This window comes from Rattus rattus, chromosome 1, assembly GCF_011064425.1.
Source record: "Rattus rattus isolate New Zealand chromosome 1, Rrattus_CSIRO_v1, whole genome shotgun sequence".
NCBI lineage: Eukaryota > Metazoa > Chordata > Mammalia > Rodentia > Muridae > Rattus > Rattus rattus.
Genome location: NC_046154.1, coordinates 67,125,013 through 67,147,023, shown reverse-complemented (window position 1 = coordinate 67,147,023; position 22,011 = coordinate 67,125,013). Strand labels below are relative to the sequence as shown.

The 22,011-nt window shown below is 45.5% G+C and overlaps 1 protein-coding gene and 1 long non-coding RNA gene across 2 annotated transcripts in view; one reads left to right on the top strand and one right to left on the bottom strand.

The window, feature by feature from the left end:
- Nucleotides 1-615: 615 nt before the first annotated feature.
- On the bottom strand, nucleotides 616-2,596 carry LOC116900463. The gene is made up of 2 exons (XR_004387931.1): nucleotides 1,476-2,596; nucleotides 616-861 (listed from the first exon to the last, which is right to left on the bottom strand). It is a non-coding gene; the product is annotated as an uncharacterized LOC116900463 (long non-coding RNA).
- Acer2 (alkaline ceramidase 2) overlaps nucleotides 2,102-22,011 on the top strand; it is a 43,751-nt gene continuing 23,841 nt past the window's right edge. Inside the window, exons 1-3 of the mRNA XM_032902196.1 lie at nucleotides 2,102-2,312; nucleotides 15,346-15,460; nucleotides 16,177-16,318. Coding sequence (XP_032758087.1) covers nucleotides 2,205-2,312; nucleotides 15,346-15,460; nucleotides 16,177-16,318 — 365 coding nt within the window. The 5' untranslated portion in view covers nucleotides 2,102-2,204. The remainder of the gene's footprint in view (nucleotides 2,313-15,345; nucleotides 15,461-16,176; nucleotides 16,319-22,011) is intronic.

Here is a 22,011-nt window from a genome sequence, read left to right as displayed (position 1 = left end):
CCCAAGTTCAGGGAGAGACCCTGTCTTAATGGTGAAGGCAGAGTGATAGAGACTATACCTGAGAGAGAGTTTTTAGCCTCTGCGTGAACAGACTTGCTGGGCATTCTCCATGTGTGTGTACATCATACAGACACCTCTCGCAATACTCAGTCTTTTAAAAAGCATTGAGGACCCTGCATAACCTTTATTTATATGGGTCTATCATCTGCCTTTATACCCATCTACCTATCATTAACATTTTTACAATGCTAGGCATTTAATGCTCATGAGTGTGTGAGCACATTCTATTAGGTGTCCATACATCACACTGTAGCCATGGGAAAGCTGCAAAATGCACACCATTTTTCTTTTTAAGTGACAAAGTATCTGGATGTGGTAGTGTGTGCCTATCCATTCCAGCACTCTGGGGGCCAGCCTGGCCTACATGATGAGCCTGATTCAAAAAAAAAAAATTAAAAACAAAAATACTGCAAGTGGTAGATAATGTTACAGTATTAACAGGAAACGTTTTGACCACCTGGAGCACAGATTGAGAAAATTGCCACACACACAGTAACTGTTTTATGCCAGGTTGGATAGATGTGGATAGTTTTTCTTTCCGGGATTACAAGCGTGTGCTTCTAACATCCAGTTTATTTTTGCCTAAGCTACTGGGAGGAGAAAAATGTGATCACATGAGAAAGCGGTTCTCTTGCTGGATGGTTGGTGTTCGACATACAACAGTGAGGGGGGCATTGCAGTGCAGTTTTCTTTTGTGGCTCTGGCCTGCTCACCCCTGCTAGTCTGTAACTGACTGACCCTAGAAGGAGGTCACTGTCCAGGTTCTCCTTGGGTTTCAGGGGTCAGCCAGTAGAACTGGCGCTAGAGAAGGAAGAGGAGACAGAAGCTAGGGTAACGAAGACACAGGAGTGGTTTGGCCTGGAAGAATTAAAGCTGGGTTTCCTGAACAGGAGGTGGAGGCTGACAGAAGCAGCTATGAAGACAATGGCTGTGTGGGTGTCTGTGGAAGAGAGACTCAGATACACTGCTTACAGGCACTCCAGCCCGGAGAGAAGGCAGGCCTGCCTGGCTGTGTAGATGACCAGTGTAGATGCCTGCCCAGGGTGTTCTCCCCAACCATCCTTACCTGGGACTTTCCATGAAGGAGGCCCTGAGTTGCCACCAAAAAGAATAAAGTGCTTTTCTCCAAGATCTTACCTGCACTGCAAGAAAGCTGGCTTACATTTAGAAACTATGGGGTAATTACAGATGCAAAACCATTATGAGCAGATAGGTCATCTGGCCTGAACTTGATTTCTAGCTTTAACATTCACACTGGTAGAAAGGGGGCCGTTAATAGAACCCACTGTCTGGGATGCCCACTGGGGACGCCTAATGAGGGACATATGGGCACTCCCAATAGTGCCCAACACATAATGCTATATGCACTATAAAGTACTATGTATGTATTATGCCCTGCAGTTGTGTGTTCTTACCTGTTACACTGCATCTTCTGTGGATTACCCATAAACCACTAAACACTCAGTACTACAGAAACACTCTCCTGGTGTGGGTGACCCAGGATGCTTGGCGGGTCCAGAGAACCTGTTGCCACAGCCCTGAGGATCTTTTTACCCTAGCCAGCAGTGAGTTGGGTCTGGTAAAGCTGTCCTGCCTTCAGGAGGAATGAGAACCTTCCTTAAGCATGATGAGTACTGGTGTCCCAGGCGCAGAGAAGCAAATTGCTGCGAACTCCTATGAAGTCCAAAGGGGTCCGGGTCTCCGTGCGGTTTACCATATTTTACATTTTTTTTTTTACAAGGGGTACGGCTGCTCTGGCGTTCTTTACGCAACCTGGACGCGCGCGGACAAGAGCGACTCTGAAGGCCTTTGCCACCAACCACAGTAGAACCGGAGAGCTAGTGGCTACGGTCCTAGCTTCCAGGCTTCCACCCAGGTCCCGGCCCTACCCTTCCGAACCTGGTCTGTCAGGTCCCGCCCCGGGTGGGCGTGGCCGTCGTGCTCCGGGACTCCCGGGGGCGGGGCTGGGGCACGTCTGGCCCGGCGGTGGCGGGCGGGCGCAGCCCGGCTTGGGAGGCCGGAGGGGAGGTGCCGTATCCGGAGGCTGCCCGGCACCGCATAAAGCCGCAGACGCACAGTGTGCCCAGCAGCCGCTCGGGCCGCTTGCCGCTGCGGAGAAGCTGCTCCGATGCTCCAGAGCGGCCATGGGCGCCCCGCACTGGTGGGACCAGCTGCGGGCTGGCAGCTCGGAGGTGGATTGGTGCGAGGACAACTACACCATCGTGCCTGCCATCGCCGAGTTCTACAACACGGTGCGGGACGCGGGAGCGGCAGGGCAGGCGGGCGGAGGGAGGGAGCTGTCCCCGTGGCTGTGGCGCCTGGAAGCAGGCGGTGGGTGACCGTGGAGGTCCGAGGCAGTCACTCCACGCCCCCTTCTCCGGGCGCTTCTTCCAGCTCTATTTTCTGCATCCCTCTCCGGTCCCTTTCCAGGGCTCCTCTAGCCCTTCCTGTCATTTTTCTTCTTTATGGCTCTATTGTTTCGTTTGGTTCCCGTGGTCCGGGAGCTAAGGGTCCGCATCAACCCATTCTTCCAGTTTGGGTCATTTGGGGACGTGAGCCCACAGGGGCAGCTCCCTTCCTCCTGCCCAGGATCTTTGTGGTGTGACGCACCTGGATCTCATTGTGCGTTTTAGCGCTGAATACCTGCTTTGGGCGCCCGGGGGAAAGGAGAGCCCTGGACATGTCCAGGGACTGGGCCCACTCCCACAAGTCAGCATGCCCTCTTCACTAAACTATAGCAATGCAGATCGAATTATTTTTTGTCCAGCAGCAAGTTAACTACTATGAGTTCTTTTTCTCGTTGCTTTTAGAGTCCAGTTTTGAGCCAGCTCCTGGTGGTGACAGTGAAATTTGGGAGTGATAAACGGTGGGTTTTCTGGACTTGTCTAGGTCCCTAGATACGGACAAGAGGAAATTTACATAATTCCTGGGATTTGGGTCTGTATGAGAGGGAAGAGTTGTCCCTAGGAGAGGAAACGTTTCTGCTTTTCCCTTGAACCCATCACTCAGGACTTGGTACCCAATGTGACTTTGCATGGTCATTTTTCTGGCTTATCTTTTTTCTTCTGTTCAGACACAGAAAACAGGAACTCCTGGTTTGAGTCATTGTGAGTTTGAGATTGCTATTTAGGATTTTTCCCTCCTTTTCGGATTTCTGGAAAGAATGTCTTCAGCAAGAATCAGGCATTATTGCCTGGACAGACCACTAGTCCCTTTTATTCCCCTGTCCTTTACTTTTGATCCCCCAACTCCCCTCTTTTTTTTGTATTGCTCTAGTGTTCTCGTGGCGAAAAGATTAGGCTACTGAGAAGTGAGCTGTCATGCCCATGTGCTGGTACGCCTGCGACTACAACCCAGAGTTCTCTGCCGTACCTCACCTCAGTGCTTAAAATGCATGCTGGTCCTCCACATCAGCACCCTCATTTCTTTTCTTTTTTTCTTTTTTTTTTTTTTTATTAACTTGAGTACTTCTTATATACATTTCGAGTGTTATTCCCTTTCCGGTTTCCGGGCAAACATCCCCTCCCCCTCCCCTTCCTTATGGGTGTTCCCTCCCCACCCCTCCCCCATTGCCGCCCCCCCAACAGTCTAGTTCACTGGGGTTCAGTCTTAGCAGGACCCAGGGCTTTCCCTTCCACTGGTGCTCTTACTAGGATATTCATTGCTACCTATGAGGTCAGAGTCCAGGGTCAGTCCATGTAGAGTCTTTAGGTAGTGGCTTAGTCCTGAAGCTCTGATTGCTTGGCATTGTTGTACATATAGCACCCTCATTTCTTTTTACGTGGCCAGATTAGTTGCTCAACAGACGGGACGTTTGACATCCAGAGACATAGGGAAAGATCTAGCTATCAGAAGTGGCCACACTTTTCCTATTATCCAACTTGGTGGGGTATGCTGCTCCCTGGTATTTACAGGCACCAAAGGAAGAAGCTGGAGCAGGGCAGCTGGGGTAGTGGAGGAGAAACACCAGCAGTAATAAGTGGAGAACCTCTGAGAAACATTCAAGATTTCATCAGAGCCAAAGGAATGACCGGGTGGTGGCAGGATCTTTCACACCCACACGGCAGTCTCCTGCGGGGTGTGAGAGCTCCCAGCCAGGGCCAGCCCCTCATAAAGTCCCCCAAAGCTCAAACATAGCTGCTCTGAGCCAGTCTTGAAAAGCCCTCAGGGCTGGAGGAGAGGAAAAATTGACATCCCTTCCCTTCCTTCTTCCCTCCTCTTTGCCCCTCCCCCTCCCCCTCCCCACTCCTCTCAGTCTGACTCTTTTCTGACAAGGGTCTTTCTGTATAGCCCAGGCTGAGATTAAACTTGAGGTCCTATCTCAGCTTCTCAAGCAGTCTGTGCATCTGGCTGCCTCTTGTTCGTTTCAGTCTAATCCCACTGGAACTGTGTACAGTGAGTACAAAACTCTGTTGTGCAAAAGAGCTGTTTGTGGTTGCTTAAGCTAGCCCATCTACCTGGCAAACTTTTTCTTTGTGATGAATAAGCCACCACGTTTTCTCTGGAATGTGGAGGAGAGTCACAGAGAAATAGCCGGCCGGGCTGGCCTGTGAGTGTAAGCGCCCAGAACCTGTTTCTTCTCACTGTAGCTCTGCTGATCTGCTGATACGACTACAGGGTTTTCCTGGGCCTTTCTCTCTCATGCACAGAGAAGAACAATGAGTTATTGATGATACACATCTCCTAAGGTCCTCATAACAGACAGCAGGCGTCATTATTCAATGTCAGTTTGTTTTGAGACAGGGTCTCACCACGTAGTTCTGGCAGGCCTGGATCTCACTCACTACGTAGACCAGGCTGGCCCCAAACTCACAGAGATCTGCCTGCCTTTGCCTCCAGAGTGCTAAGATTGAAGGCATGTGCCACCTCGCTCATCTCATTTAAGACAGGGACTCCCTATCTCCCAGGCTGGACCGGAACTCACTTTTGTAGGCCCATAGTATGTAGCTGATAACTGTCCTCAAAGGCCCCAAGACTCAGAACACTGGGGTTTCAGTGTGTGCTACTATGCCTGGCTTAATTATCTACTTCGTAAGAAACTGGTAATTATTATCAATTTTGAGAAACAAAGTTAAAGGAGTTGAGAAAAAAATAAAACAATTGACAAAAGCAGGAGAGCACTGGGGGAGGGAATCTAGAATCTTCTTAATGAGTCTTTCGGGATAACAGGTGGCTACTGAGACTGCACTACCCTTAGCTGCTTGCTGTGCTGTGGCGCCATTGGGTGCTTTACCGTCGTTTGCCGTGGATGCCTTAGATAAAGGAGGGCAGCAAGGGCCTGCTCGGTTTATATTGCTTGCCGAAGTCAAGCAAATGACTGATGGAGTTAGAACTTAGCCTTTTTGACCCTGCCAAGAGTTCTCTTGTAAATGTAAGCACCCAATATTTGTGTGCTTAATATATATTGTTCAATCAGTGCTTAACTTAAAATACTTATACTGGAAACGTCTTATTTTCAGAATTATTTTCAGAATAACACACATCTGCTTAATTAAAAACCAGTTTGTGTCAGTCGGATGGTGGTGTGTGCCTTCAATCCCAGGATTCTGGAGGCAGATAGGCAGATCTCTGAGTTCAAGGCCAGTCTGGTCCATAAAGCAAGTTGCAGGCCAGCCAGAGCTGCACAAAGAAACCCTGTCTTGAAAAACCAAATACCAAACCAAACAGACAAAAACCCAGTTTGTGTGAAGCACTTTGGATAGAAAAGTAATAGTATGACCATGGTAGGCTAGAATACGGAAGTTATAAAGTAATGAATTGTTCTTCTGCATCTCTGACATTTCCTGGGCATGTATAAAGCACATGGAATGACCAGCGATGTAAGTCAGAGGTAGAGTACTTGCCTGGCATGCATGAAGCCTGGGTTCAATTCCCTATACACAGGTTTGTATTTACATGCCAAATAGGAATATTGCATTTTGCACACACTCAAAATTGTTTTCCAACTCAACTGAAATCACACGAAATGAACTGTTTGTACATCACCTATCTTCTAAGCACTTCGTGGAGGTGGCCATTTGTGGGGGTCTCTGCAAACACCACTGCGTTGCTAGCAGAGTAATGGCACACATGAGGCAAGAAGGAAATCTGGTTGAACGTGATTCTAGCTGGTTTTGGCACAAGCTTGTAGAGTCTGACACTGGGCAGTTTATTTTTGGCATATTTAAGTACAGTGCAGTTCCTAAAAAATTTCCTGTAACACAATCCCATGTGCACAATGAGACAATTACACAGAAACTCTTCTCAGAGTACAAGTCACTATACTTCCATGAAGGTAGGTTCTATAGCTAGGATACAGGTCTTATCTTAAGGACCTAGGGGAGGACGTGGTATGGTCTTGGTCTTGTGGAATAGATTATCTCATAGGTCATCTGGGCTATTAGCTCCCTCTGGCCCTGGCTGCAGGAATCTCAGGGAGTCCCCGGGCACACAGACAGGCTAGGCTACTAGCCACCCCATTCCTAGCGTTCTGGGTGGAAAACAGGTTTTACATCTCTTCCATTGAAGAGATATGCCTACATGTTTAACATTCCTGGACTGTCTAGTGCTTACCTGTGAGGGCAAAGACCTCTGTGCTCCCAGTGGTCATACGGCTGCACAGAGCAATGGACACGTGTGCATAGAGCAATTCACAGTGTGTGGACCACGCTCCGTATAACAGATTGGCCATGGTTCACTTAGCTAGTTAACTCTTTCTTAATGAACATTTGGGGATGTTTCTGGATGCTTTACAGTTTTCATCTGGCTTTTGAAGAGGGATACAGAGAAAGTCCACACATCTGGAAATACTGTTTTTTTCATCAACAAGAATCAAACCTAAGGTCTTATGTGCATGTGAGACAAGCATTCTACTTCTGAGCTACTACCTGGCTCACGTCGACGTTGCTTTACAAATTCTCGCTGGAGGATTGTTGTGTTGAGGGACTACTCACTGGGTTTTTGTTTCTGTCTTTATTTCAGAGTTTTACCAGTCAGTACTCCTGACTGGCCTAGAACCTGCTAATATAAAACATACCCGACCTAAAACTTCAGTGATCCTCCTGCTCTGCCTCTAAAATTCTTGGATTGCAGGCATCTGACACCTGCTCAGATCAATGCATTCACTTTATTTATTATTTATTTACTTAATTTTTGGTTTTTAAAAAACCAGCAAGATCTCATGTAGCTCACATTGAGTTCAAACTCCCTATGTAGCCAAGGATGGAATTAACTACCTGGTTCTCTTGCCTTTCCTCCCCAAGTGCTGGAATTACAGGTATGGGTGGGTGGTCATGCCTGGCTTGAAAATATTCACTGTAAATGCTGATTACTACAGCCACCTGGCTCACGAAAGAGAGAACACAGCTTCCTTCTACTCTCTCTCCCGGGCCCCAGTCCTTCTTATCACCCCTGTCTTCCAACAAGTACAAACATCTCTCTTTCCAGGTGTCATCACCTAAACCTAGTGTGGTAGCATACACCTTCAATCCTAACACTCAGGAGGCAAAGACCTCCTGTGTTAGGTCTGGACTAGCCTGGTCTAAATAACAAATTGCAGAACAGGCAGGGCTACATTGTTTCAAAAAAACCAAAAGAACTTACTCTTGCCCTTCACTTGTACCTTTAGGATACTGGTTTTTTTTTTGTTTTGTTTTGTTTTGTTTCTACATAGAGCCTTTGCTGGGTTGAATGATGTTGGTTTTCTTGCTTTTTAAGACAGAGTTTCATGTTATAGCCCAATGTGGCCTAGAACTCACTTTGTAACCAGACTGGCTTTGGACTCACAGAAATCCTGCCTCAGCATCCCAAGTACTGGGCTTCCGGTTGTGAGCCAACATGTCTGGTTCCCTTGGGGGCTCAGACCACATAGGCTGCTTTGGAGAAAAGTGGAGTCTGCTTTGTGATCCCTGGGTCTGGCCTTTGAAGGCTCGCCTTGTTGCTGACCAGTGACTTGGAAAGCAGACATTAATAGGTATAGAAAAAATGAAATACATGCATAAAATCAGCCCATGGCCTCTTATCTCCCCCTCTCTACTCAACTATTGCAAGAAAGGAAAGCCGAGCTTTCTTTCTCCGTCCAAGTCTGGGTTCCCCTATCTGATGGGCAGGATATGCCTGGTTGGAGGCCTGCCTGAGCATTGGCCGTGTGTGCCTGTCACAGAAACCAGATCTGGAAACAGTCACTGGGCATTGGGGTTCACAGTCGTGGCAGACACCGACTGCTGAGCTGTTGTTAGTAAACTGCATTGAGGTGTGCAGTGTGGGGCTGGGAGGGGGCTTTGGAAGCAGGCATCTGAGTAAACTTACCCTAAGTATTTTGCTTGAAATTTTTAATTGTTTTTAAAAATCATTTCTGTCTGCTTATTTTAGTTTCTTCACGTTTTATTTTGTGTGTCTGGATGTTTGCTTCTATGTGTGTACACCATGTATGTGCAGTGACCATGGAGACTGGAAGAGGGGCATCAGATCCCCCTGGAATCGGAGTTACAGAGGGTTGTGAGCTGCTGTGTGGGGAAGCTGACCTGAGTCCTCTACGAGAGCAATCAGCCCTCCTAACCACTGAGCTATATGTCCGTCCTTGTTTGTTTGTTTGTTTGTTTGTTCTGTGTGTGTCTATGTGTCTGTGATTGTGTACATGTGGAAGTCAAAGTCCAGCTTGTGGGAGTCAATTCTCTCCTTTTACCATTTGGGTTTAGCCATAGAATTCAGGTCCTTGGGTATGACAGCAAGCATCTCTCCTGTCCAATTTTTTAAAAAGTTTTACAACTGGAAGTCCTGTCCCCTGGGAGATCCACTGAGTTCCTGGCAAACCAGGATATTTGGCTACCTCACAGGCAGGAGTAGGACAGTTCAGTGGAGGACTAGGAATCATGCACACAGTGGGAAGGTACAGACAGTACACTTAGCATCCTAGGCGCTCCTGAAGCTCTGCTCAGCAAGCTTCCTGCCCATGCCTTTGTCCAGACTCCGCATTCCATGGGAAAGGCTCATTCTAATGCATCAGGAAGAAAGCACAGAGTGTTCTCGAGATGATTTTGAAACAAATGCTGGATAGGAATCCACAGAATAAGGAACTCTTAAAACTCTTAAGGGAAACAATTAATGCATTTTGAAGTTGTGGTTTTTTCCCTTAGTTTAAAAAAATGTCTGTAGACAGAAAGCAAATCAAATCTTTAAGGGATAATTCAGCAATGAACTTGAAACAAGCTCCCTTTGGCTGAACTGTCCTACAACTTTAGAGACTCCAATCATTTTGAAGGAGAGCTTCTCAGTAGAGATGGAGCCACAGAGTCTGCCTTTAGCCATAACTCATTTGTCTTTCCGTATTTATTTTGGTATTCCTTCCTCTTTTTGTTTTGAGAACGGTCGCCCTCTAGTTTGGGCTTTTCCTTTTCATATATTGATGTCTTCAAAGGGAATAGTCGTAACCAGCAAGCCTTGGCAGATAGGCTGTCCAGAAGTTTAACAAATGTGATTTTGGTGCTAGTGTGGAGCATATATCAAAATAGAGCATGGAATGGCGCTTATATGTAGACTTAGAAATATTGTGGAATTGTGGGAAATACCTTTAATTCTAGCATTGAAAAGGCTGAAACAGGAGATTGCTATGGTTTGTGACTAGCCCAAGCTATACTATGAGACCCTTCTCAAAAGCTTAACAAATAAAATAGTAAATAATAATGCAGGTGAGGTAAATGAACCCATGCCTTCATGAGTATCACATAGACACATTATGTGTGTCAGGAGTGTTCCTTGCCTATGGTAATATGAATCTACAGAGCCACATAATGCACAGCTCGTCAGTCATAGTTGTACTTGGCAGAAGCAAGGGATATTAATAGGCCTTCAGGCGACACAGATACACTGGAGTAAAGGTCAAGATGCATAATAGAGCTGGGCATGTCGTAGCGCACCTGTAATTGCGGTGCTTGGTAGGTGAACGTGAGAGAGCAGGGGTTTACTGTCATCCTTGGCTACTCAGTGAGTTTAAGGCCAGCCTGAGCTGCCTGAGATCCTGCCACAAACAAGCAAGCACATCCCCAAGTGCATTATATTTCCCAGCATTCTAAAGGAGACTTTTAAGTTGGTGTTCTTTTCCCCGAAAAATAGCTAATAACAAAGAAGCAAACAAACAAACAGTGAAAGCCCCCTGCTCTCTGCAGTAATGTATAGCACTGAGCTGAATCCTTGTGCGCTAAGAGGAAGGGTTACCAGAGTGATGGCATCGCAGTATGGGGTATTGTTTTTTATTCATATAAATGCAAAGAAAAAGGATAGAAGATTTGCATCCCAGGATTTCATCTCCCCAGGATTTATCTCTGGGGAGAAGGGGAGAAAGGAGTTTTTAACTCTTAGGATGTTCCTTAGAGGAAGTGCTTGCCCATGAACATGAAGGAGAATGATTAAGCTCCAATTCCTTTTCTATTTCTTCTCTCACTTTGCTCCCCCTTCAGCATCTCCCATGCCACTTACTTTCCCCTACCAGTATGAAACTCATGTTGAAATCCTGGGATGGGACATTCGAGCACAGTGTGGTGGCGTCCACAGTTCTTAGGTAACTTATGTGAATGGCCCAGTTGGAGGTGAACCCTGGGTGGGGCAGTGGGAGGAGCCTGCTGCTTTGGAGTCTTTCTGGGTCTTCATATCCCCTTAAAGTAAGTGATGGTTTTGAAAGACTTTCCAGCCTAACCTTGAAGGGTCGCTGGCTCTTTAAATGGCTGTGCTCACAGCATGAACAGAGATGATCTGCCTTGTTCTATCTTAGTCTATTTCTTTTTTCAGGTGCTGGGTTTTGAACCCAGGACCCTGTGCATGCAAAGCAAGTGCTATACCATTGAGCTATATCCCCAGCCCTCACTTCTTTTCCTTTTTAAGCATGTTTTTTAAAGTTATTTTTTATTCATAAAAATTATGTGTATGGATATTTGCCTGCACTATAGCTGACATGACATGCATGTCTTCTGCTCATGGATGTCAGGGAGGGTGTTAGGTCCCTTGGAGGAGGAATTTCAGGTGGTTGTGAGCAGGCAGCAGGGGATTGAACTCAGGTTCTCTGGAAGAGCATCATCCAGTGCTCTTAACTACGGCACCATCTCTTCCAGCCCTCAATTACTTCTTATAAATGAGAATGTTTCTGTTTCCCAGCCTGGGACCTCTGAGACCATTAATTCACTCAAGGTTGTCAATCACACATCAAGATTCTGTTCTATGATTTGGTTATCCTCTTATTTCTTCCCCTGCCAAAACCTGTGTCGCTTCCAAGGGGTGGCTGAGTTCTGGGGTTTGCTAAAATATTTTTCCTTCTCCCACGTGTGTGTGGCATATGTGCATGCACAACAGTGTACCTGCGTGTGGAGGCCAGAGTTTGACATTGGGAGCTGTCCTTATTAATCCCTTTCTACTTTATTGTCTGTAGAACCTGGAGCTCGCACATCTCCTGCAAGCAAGCCTGGAAAATCCCCTCTCTATGTTCCCCAGCATCAAATGTAGCTTTGTGCATGGGTACTGGAGTGCTGGCTCTCTCCGAACTTAAGTCCTCATGCTTGTGTGGCAAACATGTCACTGACTGAGCCATCTCCTTAGCCCCTGCTGTGACATTTTTATGTTACCAGCGTGGTCTCTGAGGTCTGGGGAAAACCCTTCTGCCTTGCTCTCTTCATCTGGGTCCAGGGGCCCACATGGCTCCTTAGAGCTATCATTTAATCCACATTTCTACATTAGCCAACAGGAGGAGTGACACCTTTCTTTTTGGAAGCCCTCCTGCTCTTGGTTTTGCGTTCCATCTTTAAATTACTGTACTGTCTTCTTGTTTTACATCAACTTGGTAGAAGCTAGAGTTACTTGGCAAGTGGGGCTCTCACTGGGAACATTGGGAAAACGTTCCTGTGAGATTGGCTTGTAGGGGATTCTGTAGAGCACTTCCTTAATTAGTGATTGCTGTGGGAGTGCCCAGCCCATTGTGGGCGGGGTCCACTCCTTGGGCTGGTGATCCTGGGTGATATAAGAAAGCAAGTAATGGGTGAGCAGACTCTTCTGGCCTGTGTATCAGCTCCTCTCCTCTTGTGTTCATACCCTAACTTCAGAGATGGACAGTTTCTTGGAAGTCTCAGAGGAAACAAAGCCTTTCCTCCCCAAATTGCTTTGGTCATGGTCTTTACCACAGCAAAAGAAACCCTAAGACCCTTACTCTGTCTACTCATCCCTGAATTTTTCTGACAGTCCCTTTTCAATTAAGGATTGATCCTGGGGGAGTTGGGGATTTAGCTCAGTGGTAGAGCACTTGCCTAGCAAGCGCAAGGCCCTGGGTTCGGTCCCCAGCTCCAAAAAAGAAAAGAAAAAAAGGATTGATCCTGGGGCCCACACCTGCTGGAGGAGTGTTTTATTATTGAGCTAAAGCCCCAGCCCACTTTTTGTTTGTTTTTCATTTGCTTAATTTATTTAGCAAATGTATGTGCCTTAGTGTTTGCCTGCTGTACCATGTATGTAGAGGTCAGAGGACAAATTAAGGGAGTTGGTTCTCCCCTTCTACCTGATAGGTCCCAGGAATTGAATCCTGACTGTGAGTCAGGCTTAGTGGAGGGTGTCTTTATCCATGGAGCATCTTTCCAGACTTGCTCTTTTGATTTTGTTAATTTTGAGATGGGGGTCTCACTAAGTTGCCCCGGCTAGCTGTTGAATCGAGGACCACTCGTGATCTTTCTTCCTTCCTTCTGAGTAACCTGGCTTGGCTCTTTTTACTTTTACAATATTTATTATTATTATTGTTGTTGTTGTTGTTGAAGATTTATTTGTTCTGTTCATGTGTGTGAGTGTTTTGTCTCCATGTATATATGTGCACCACATGCATGTCTACTGCTTGAGGTATCCAGAAGAGGATGTCGGCTTGCCTGGAACAGGAGTTGTAGGTGACTGTGAGCTGTCATGTGGTTGCTGGGAACTGAACCAAGATCCTCTGTAAAAGCAGCAAGTGCTCTTAACCACTGAGCCATCTCTCTAGCCTTATTATTATTATTTTAAAGTGAGTGAGTGAGTGTGTGTGTGTGTGTGTGTGTGTGTGTGTGTGTGTGTGTTGCCTTCTGAGGTTAGAGGCCTGGTATACTTTGAAGCTGGAGTTACAGGTTGCTGCAGGAGCCCCCTGATGTGGGCGCCGCAAACCTGGTCTATGCTGGAGCAACACGAGTTCTTAGCTGCCGAGTCACTTACTTTGCCTTTTGAAGTCTTTCTGTGCCTCCCACCTCACCTCCAGTATTAAAGCCCGTCTTAGGCTTAGATGTTATCTTTACATTCTGCATGCACAGGCCTGGACCCAGAGCTCCTCCTCCAGCAACTGGAGAGGAGGCTTAGAGAGCTGCACGTCCCTACCGATGCATCGCTCCTAGGATGGCCTTACTTTAAAATGAGCCATTGAGTATAGTACAATTGGGCAAGGATTAGAACCCTTGTACACTGTTGGTAGGAGTGCGAAACAAGAGGAAGAAATGCCTCAAAAGCACACTCCTGAAAGGAAAATTACCACACCACCTGGTGCCCGATCTGCCTCTGCTCCTGTAATAACCTAAACCCAGATATCTACAGTTCTGGAAATGCAGGGTGAGGAGCCAGCAGATTTGTCATCTGTGGCGGGCACGGCCCCTATGCTGCTGTCTCCCGCCCTTTCTGTCTGTCTTTCCAGCCTCCTGCTCCCTTCCTTTTTTATTTATTCATTTATTTTATTTTACTATTTGTGGTGGTGATTCTGTGGATTGAAGCCAGGGCCTCACAAATGCAAGACACACATCCCACAACTGAATATAGTCCCAGCCCTTAAAACTTAGAGTGAGGTGGAACTGTGTTTTACAGTATGGCTTCCGAACACAGGAGATGCGGCTAAAAACTGAGACTTGCTCTATGTGTGAAATTTACATTGGGTTTAAAAGGCTTACTCCGAACCTAATGTATACTATTTCATGATAAAGGAAAAATATTGTAAAATATTTTATATTAATTATATTTTATATTTAAATATAATAAAATATTTTACTTTAAATATTTGTAATGTGTTTCTTTCATTGATTTACTGTATTTTTAAAAATATATTTATTCTTATTTTATATGTAATGGTATTTTGCCCACATGTATGGCAGTGCACTGCCTGTGGATGCCAGAAGAGGGCACTGTAACTCTTGGAACTGGAGTTAAAGTTGTGAACCTTATCACGGGTTCTGGGAATCAAACCCAGGTCTGGAAGAGTATCCTGTGCTCCTAATTGCTTAGCCATCTCTCTATCCCATGGCTTATTTATTTATCTATTTATTCATTCATTTATTTTTGGTTGCCTAAATTCAACTAATCAAATTCATAGTCCTTTAGTTGGGATATAGGCACAAGCTATCTTCCTAAGCTAATAATATTTAAATAGTGATTACATAGTCAGATCGTATTCAGATCATTAGATAAAACATTACTTTTTAAAGAGTTGAGTGCTTCTTGGAGACATAATAGGTTTAAGTACAAAGAAAATTTGCAAGTTAAAATACAATTTTTTCCCCTGTTTTTGGAACATGGGGGTCGGGTGGGGGATGAGGGTAGTGGCAGAGTTTCACCTCTTGCCCAGGTTCCTTATGTGGTTGAATCTATCCTGGAACTCTTGATCCTCCTGCCTCAGTCTGAGTGCTGGCATCACCCTGCCTGGCAAAATGATTTTAAAGCCGGAAAGAAGTTGGACAAGGAAACTGACAGGGTAGCAAAAGCACTTTCCCCGTGTGGAAAGCAACAGTTGTTGATTCAGAAGAGTAGTATGAATGTACCCTCCTCCCCAGCACCGCCCCCCCTTCCCCGGTGGGCTGACCCCAGGGGCTGATGCTAGACCAGGGCTCTATCACTGAGATACACCTCTAGCCTCAATGGTGCTTTTACAATTGCTCCTACGAGGGGGTAGGGGATTTAGCTCAGTGGTAGAGCGCTTGCCTAGCAAGCTTAAAGGGCCCTGGGTTCGGTCCCCAGCTCCAAAAAAAAAAAAAAAAAAAAAAAAAAAAGAATCCAGTAACAATTGCTCCTACGATCAAAAGGGGCAGCAAGGAGACCGTTTGTTCCTGGTCTTTAAGATGTTCTAAGTCCCGGTGTTATCCGGGTCATCCCCCCTTCCCCCTCCCCCAGTCCCAGTCCCGGTCCTGCGCGTGCTCTGTGTCTGCAATTAAAAAGTGCAGAACTTGCACAAGATACAAGGCCACATTCACCCTGGTTTGCCAAGGACACACCCGGAACAAGCAGCTTTACTTCTTTATGCTTTTACTTAATACTCATCTTTCATGTTTCTCTCTCCTCCAGATCAGCAACGTCCTGTTTTTCATTTTACCGCCCATCTGCATGTGCTTGTTCCGCCAGTACGCCACGTGCTTCAACAGCGGCATCTATTTAATATGGACTCTCCTAGTTGTAGTGGGTAAGTGGAGTCACGTGGGAACGGGACTGAAAGGGAGGAAGTGGGACCCCATGTTTCCTGTCCACTCCGAACACAATGTTTTGTAAACCAAAGTTAGCTCTGACGTCTTAGCCATTGATCCCTTGACACCAAAAGAACTCTTGAGTGCCGGCTTGGTAGCAAGCTTGCCTGTAACTATCACATCTCGGCATCTGTGGGGCAGCCACTGGTGACGTGCCAGTGTTAGCGTGGCTTTCTGAGAACTTCTGAAGAACTTCTGAAACAATTGAAGTCTGATGCGATGTGGCTCCAGAGGACTTAAAGAAAAATATTTAGACGTTTGGTCCCTCATTGTTCTGTGAAATACTTGTGTGATTTCCATTTCCTCTCCAGCAGTTTGGGAATTCTTAACAGAGAGATAGTGTCGAGTTTTATTTACTGCCTGTTATCGTGAAGGTTCAGAGGATGGAAACAGAGTGTGCTTTGCTGTGGAATTCTTACTGTGGTGATGTGCTGATGTTTGAGCCCAACTTGAAACCCTTCTTTTAGTCTCTAGGTCAGCATGCCTGGGCCCTGTGAGTCTGTGCTGCCTGCTGCCTTCCTGCCTTCCTGCCTTCCTTCATTTCTTTTTTCTTTCTTGAGAATGATCTGGTGATTCCGATAGCTCCTAGAGAAGGGCTGTCCTGAAGCAGTGAGTCTGTTGTGCATTAATCTTGTTTGGTTGTGATTATTTCTAGGAATCGGATCTGTCTACTTCCATGCAACTCTTAGTTTCCTGGGTCAGATGCTTGATGAACTTGCCATTCTTTGGGTTCTGATGTGTGCTTTGGCCATGTGGTTTCCCAGGAGGTATTTACCAAAGATCTTCCGGAATGACAGGTAAGCTGTTGCTACAGCTGTTTGCTAGACGTGGCTCTCAGTGTAACACACTGTCAAGTGGCCAGTGTAGCGCACTCATCAAGCAGGTCACGCCTGACTGAGCTTGGCTGCTGCCGAGCTCCTCATACAGTCTACCGGTTTAATGATCTGACAAGACTGCTGAGCTGACAGATAAAAGAAGAAATGCTTGGAGAAGGAACTTATATCATGGTAGGGACAAAAACTCAGATCTGATTTGTGTGAAAACACTTCCAGTGGAAGAGAAGTTTTTGGATAGTATTTCTTTTCTTTTTCTTTTAAGATTTATTTATTTATTATATATCAGTACATTGTAGCTGTCTTCAGACACACCAGAAGAGGGCATCAGATCTCATTACGGATGGTCGTGAGCCACCACGTGGTTACTGGGATTTGAACTCAGGACCTCTGGAAGAGCAGTCGGTGCTCTTAACCACTGAGCCATCTCTCCAGCCCTTGGGTGGTGTCTTAGTCAGGGTTTTTATTCCTGCACAAACATCATGACCAAGGAGCAGCTTGGTTTATTCAGCTCACACTTCCACGTTGCCATTCATCACCAAAGGAAGTCAGGACTAGAACTCAAGCAGGTCAGGAAGCAGGAGCTGATGCAGAGGACACGGAGGGATGTTCCTTACTGGCTTGCTTCCCCTGGCTTGCTCAGCTTCTGTCTTATAGAACCCAAGACCACCAGCCCAGGGACAGCACCACCCATAATGGGCTGGGTCCTCCCCCCTCGATCGATAATTGAGAAAATGCCTTACAGCTGGATCTCATGAGGGCATTTCCACAACTGAGGCTCCTTTTTCTGTGATAACTCCGGCTTGTGTCAAGTTGACACACTAAACCAGCCAGTACAGGTGGTCAGATGGTGTTTCAAAGTCCTTTGGTTTCCTGCTTTCCTGCTAGCATATCGTCCAGTGCAGACCAGTCCCTATCAGGCTGTTCACAATTGCCTGTAACTCCATCCCTAGGGGTCCAACATCTCTGGCCTCCGTGAGCACCTGCACACATGTACACACACCAATACATGTAATTAAAGATAAAGTAAATATAGAAAAAAATTTGATTTTTTTTTCTGAAGCCTGAATGCGAGGGATATTTGTAGAAAATACTAGCTACAAAAAACACATGGTACAATTGAGTGTGTGTATGATATCCCACTTTTAGGATCAATCACGTAGAGATTTATATACATGTATAAAATGAACAGATATTTGTTTTTATTTAAAAATAATTAAAGTTGTATTTATTTTTACTTTATGTGTACGGGTGTTTTTGCCTATGTGCATGTCTGTGTACCATGAGCATGCATTGCCCTCACAGGCCAGCAGAGGGCATTGGTCCTCTGAAACTGGAGTCACAGATGGCTGTGAGGTACTACATGAGTGCTGGGAATAGAACTGGGTTCTCGGGGAGAGCAGACAGATATTGTCCTTTTAGAAAGGATTTACTTTATTTTTAATAACGTGTATGTTTGTATGTGGGAGTGTACATGTGTGCATGCAGCTTGTGGAGTCAAGAAGATGTCAGCTTCCCCAGAACTATAGTTCCATTGTGAACTTCCTGATGTGGGTGCTGGGTACTGAATTTGGATCCTTTGTAAGAGCAATATGCACGCGTGACCGACCACTGAGCATCTCTCCAGCCCTCCTGGTTTGGTTTTGTTTGTTTTTGACTCAGGGTCTCATGCAGTCCTGGCCTAGACCAGAACTAATTAGGTAGCTGAGCTGACGCTCGTGCAGAATCTTCCTCCCCCCCCCTTCCTAATGTGTGTGACTTACAAGCATGTACCACTGGCTTGCTCGATTTGTGTTTTCATATATGTACAAACATTTGATACTCTGGTGACAACAACCATTGGCTGCCATTAGCTCCCCCAACTCCCGACCCTCAGACAGGGTCTTGGCTGGCCTGGAACTCACTTTGTAGACCAGGCTCATTTGAACCCACAGAGTTTCTTGAGGGCTGGAATGAAAGGCTTGAACCACTGTGCCAGGCCCAGAGATATCTATGCTTATCATTAATCTGAACTAGTTGATGTAATTTACATACAAGGAGCACTGTTGATTTTAGTATGAAAGATTAATCTTTAATTGGAATAGGGAGAAAATACTCTTTAATTGAATTAATCTTTATCCTTCGAAATAGGACTTGAATAGCATTATTTCTGAGTATCATCTAGATTTAGAATTATCCTTAAGAGATCTATGTTATTTATAAAAAAGAAGAGAAAGCAAATTGGTAGACCTTTATTTTGCCTTCTAAATATAAGAGAAAAGTATACTCTAAGATCTCCTCATTTCTTCTTTCTTTCCTGTCTTCTTTCTGTCTCTGTCTCTGTCTGTCTGTCTGTTACTGGGAATTGAACTCTGGTCCTTACATATGCTCTGTCACTTAACTACATGCCCAACCCCAGGAATGTGCTTTACAATGTGTCCATGTTGCTATGGTAACCATGGGGTTAAAACTTGATTCATCTCAGGAGAAGCCACCTAAGTGCAGGGTTAGGGATCAAGGGCATGAGGCAAGGTCACAAGGTGGTTTTGTAGGTGATGACTTCTAGTTTTACCCACCAGCTCCTGAGGTGCCTATCAGTCAGTCACCTCTGATGTTGCACTCTGCAAGGCTTAGGGGTTGACCTAATGGGTGCAATAAGGGTGTAAGGAAATGATAGACAGAAAAGCTGGGATCCAGTGATCATGGGTCTGATGGAGTACACCAATAGTAGTAGCAACTTGGAAATTGAGTGCCTTTCCTGTCTACATCTGAATAGATGAGTCAGATTACTGTATACAGCTGAAACAGGAGGCAGGGTTACTATTATACAGGTAAATAGATAAGTCAAGGTTACCGTATACAGCTGAAGTAGGAGGCAGAGTTACTGTATACCTTAAGCAGGAGCCAGGGTTACTGTATACATCTGAATAGATGAGACAGAGTTACTGTATACATCTGAAGCAGGAGGCAGGGTTACTGTATACATCTGAAGCAGGAGGCAGGGTTACTGTATACATCTGAATAGATGAGACAGGGTTACTGTATACATCTGAAGCAGGAGGCAGGGTTACTGTATACATCCGAATAGATAAGTCATGGTTACTCTATACAGCTGAAGCAGGAGGCAGGGTTATTGTATCCAGCTGAAGAAGTTGGCAGGATTACTGCATACATCTGAAGCAGGAGCCAGAGTTACTGTATACAGCTGAATGAAGCAGGAGCCAGAGTTACTGTATACAGCTGAAGCAGAAGACAGGAATATTTTATACAGCTAAAGCAGGAGGCAGGTTTAGTTAATCTTGGCAGGAGGTCCTTGCACAGGATCAGTCTCAGGCTATAATTATAGAGAGGAGGAAGCCTCTGTGAATTTTTTCCGCACATACTGTCAATATCCACACACAGACCATGAGAAGGCTTTGCCATTCCTATGAGTCTGAGGCATTGTGGTCCTTATCTTGACAATGCTTACATCGTCAATATACACACTCTCAGAATTTCAGCCTTTCCTTACACATTCTGGTGCGTGTTAGTTTCTGCACCGAGGAACCACTTTTCCTTACGAACTCTTCTTTCAGAGCTTGGTTGGGATCCGAGTGAGAAATTGAAGAAATGATAATTAGGATTTTCTCTATTTGTGGCATCCTGTAGTCCTGGTTTGAAATTCCATGAAGCAGTTTTTTATTCTAGTAATTATAGATACCATTTTTCTTTCTTCATTTCACAGAGTAGAAGCGGGGAATGTTTAAACAGGAGAAAGGGATATGGGGTACTGATGTTGGTGATTGAAGCCTATTAACTTAACAATGAAAACGGTGTGAGGGACCTACATGGGACTGTCCATCACAGCCCTGTGAAGTATCACCCTAGGGAGCTTGTGACATGTGAGTGAGCCTGGGTGTGGAGAGAGTCATCTGGAGGCTGAGAACCACATGTCCTGTCTCCTGACCGTGCGGTTGTTTTCCTGCTGTTGGTGTTTAGGACCTGGATGACCAACCTGGCTTGCTATTTCCTGTGAACTCCCCCGGGGCACACACTTTGCACCACACTGAGCAACATAGGCAGTGCTGTCCCTCAGCTCTCATGGCTCCATGTGGCATACAGTGGAACAGCTCTGCCTTGGGTTTCTGAGATACACGGACAAAGCAAGGGAAAACTTGAAGAACACACAGCAAGGGAGAGCAAGGGAGAGCAAGCAAGAGGCTCATCCTTATCTGCCCGTCTTCAGCCTCCCAGTGACTGGAGGCAAGAATGTCAGGCATTCATGGAGGCTTCTTAGGATGACTGTTCTGCAGCAGGCCAGCCTTGAGAATTTTTATCAGTAATCCCAGCACTCGAGGCAAGAAGATATACAGTTCATACACAAACCAAGGCACAGGCACATTTGTGCAAGAACTCGTGTGTGTTCACACACACACACACACACCCCTATCTAAGGAGATCAGAGAAAAATGAGAGCTGAGTGTGAGTATAGTTTATTACAGAGCCCTTTTGTAGCATGCCTAATGCTTTGAGTTCAAGTTCTAGCACTACAAAAAACAATTGTTTTTGAAGAGAAGATGAAATTAAAAGGTATATATAGATTCTTGCTTCTCAGAGAATGAGGACTTAGTAAGTGCTAGAAGCTTCTACAAAACAGAAATCTGGACATACATTTACAAGATGCCCTAATTAGGTTTCTGGTGTTGTGATAAACACCATAACTAAAAGCAACTTGGGGAAAGGCTCTCCCCTCCCCCCAGTTATGCTTGTATTCTATCATGAAAGGAAGTCAGAGCAGGAACTCCAGGCTGAACAGAGACTGTGGTGAAATGCTGCTTACTGGCCTGCTCCCCAGGTAGTTTAGTAAACTACCTAACTTAGACCTCCCCGCATCCCCTGCCCAGCATCCCATCAATCATTAATCAAGAAAATGCTTCCAAAGATGGCTACCGACCAGTTGGATGGGTTTACCTTCTCAGCTAAGGTTCCCCTCTTCTCAGATGAGTCTATTTGACAAAAACTAAACAGAATAAAAAAGATAACACTATAGGTTAATGAGGGGCTGGGGATTTAGCTCCTAGGCTTAAGGGCAAGGGCCGGTTCGGTCCCCAGCTCCAAAAAAAAAAGAATCAAAAAAAAAAAAAAGAAAGTTAATGTTCATTATACCGATATGATAAGTTAGGAGAAGACTCAGTCTCATTTTACTTAGAAATCCTAGGACTCTTCAGAATATACACTCAACTACTCACAATTTTAGATTTTTATTTTCAGACAAAGTAAGCAAACAGGGGTGGTGGTGGTTACTATAGGCTAATGGAATATGCTTCCCAAATAACCCTCACATGTACTGATATGATTCATTTTTGCAGAACCTACAGCCAGCCTTCATTTTGGAGTCCACTTCATTTTAGTATCTTAAGTGGCCAGGGAGCAGGCTAGGCCCTGCCTGTCTGAGCACATGGAAGGCTAGAAGCTTAAACTGTCTGGCCCTTGGTGCTCCCTGGGCGAGCTCCCTGAGGCCCTTCCCAGGCCAAGTGCTGGAGCACCATAGCTAGCAAGGGCTGGCTGCTTTAAGTAGCTGTTTGCTTTCTGGTGGTTGAAACTACTGAGACCCAACCATCTAAAGGGACATCTCAAAATTTACAGATATGGTTTTATCATTCATAAACTCTGTCTCACTTTACAGGAAGAAAGGTGAC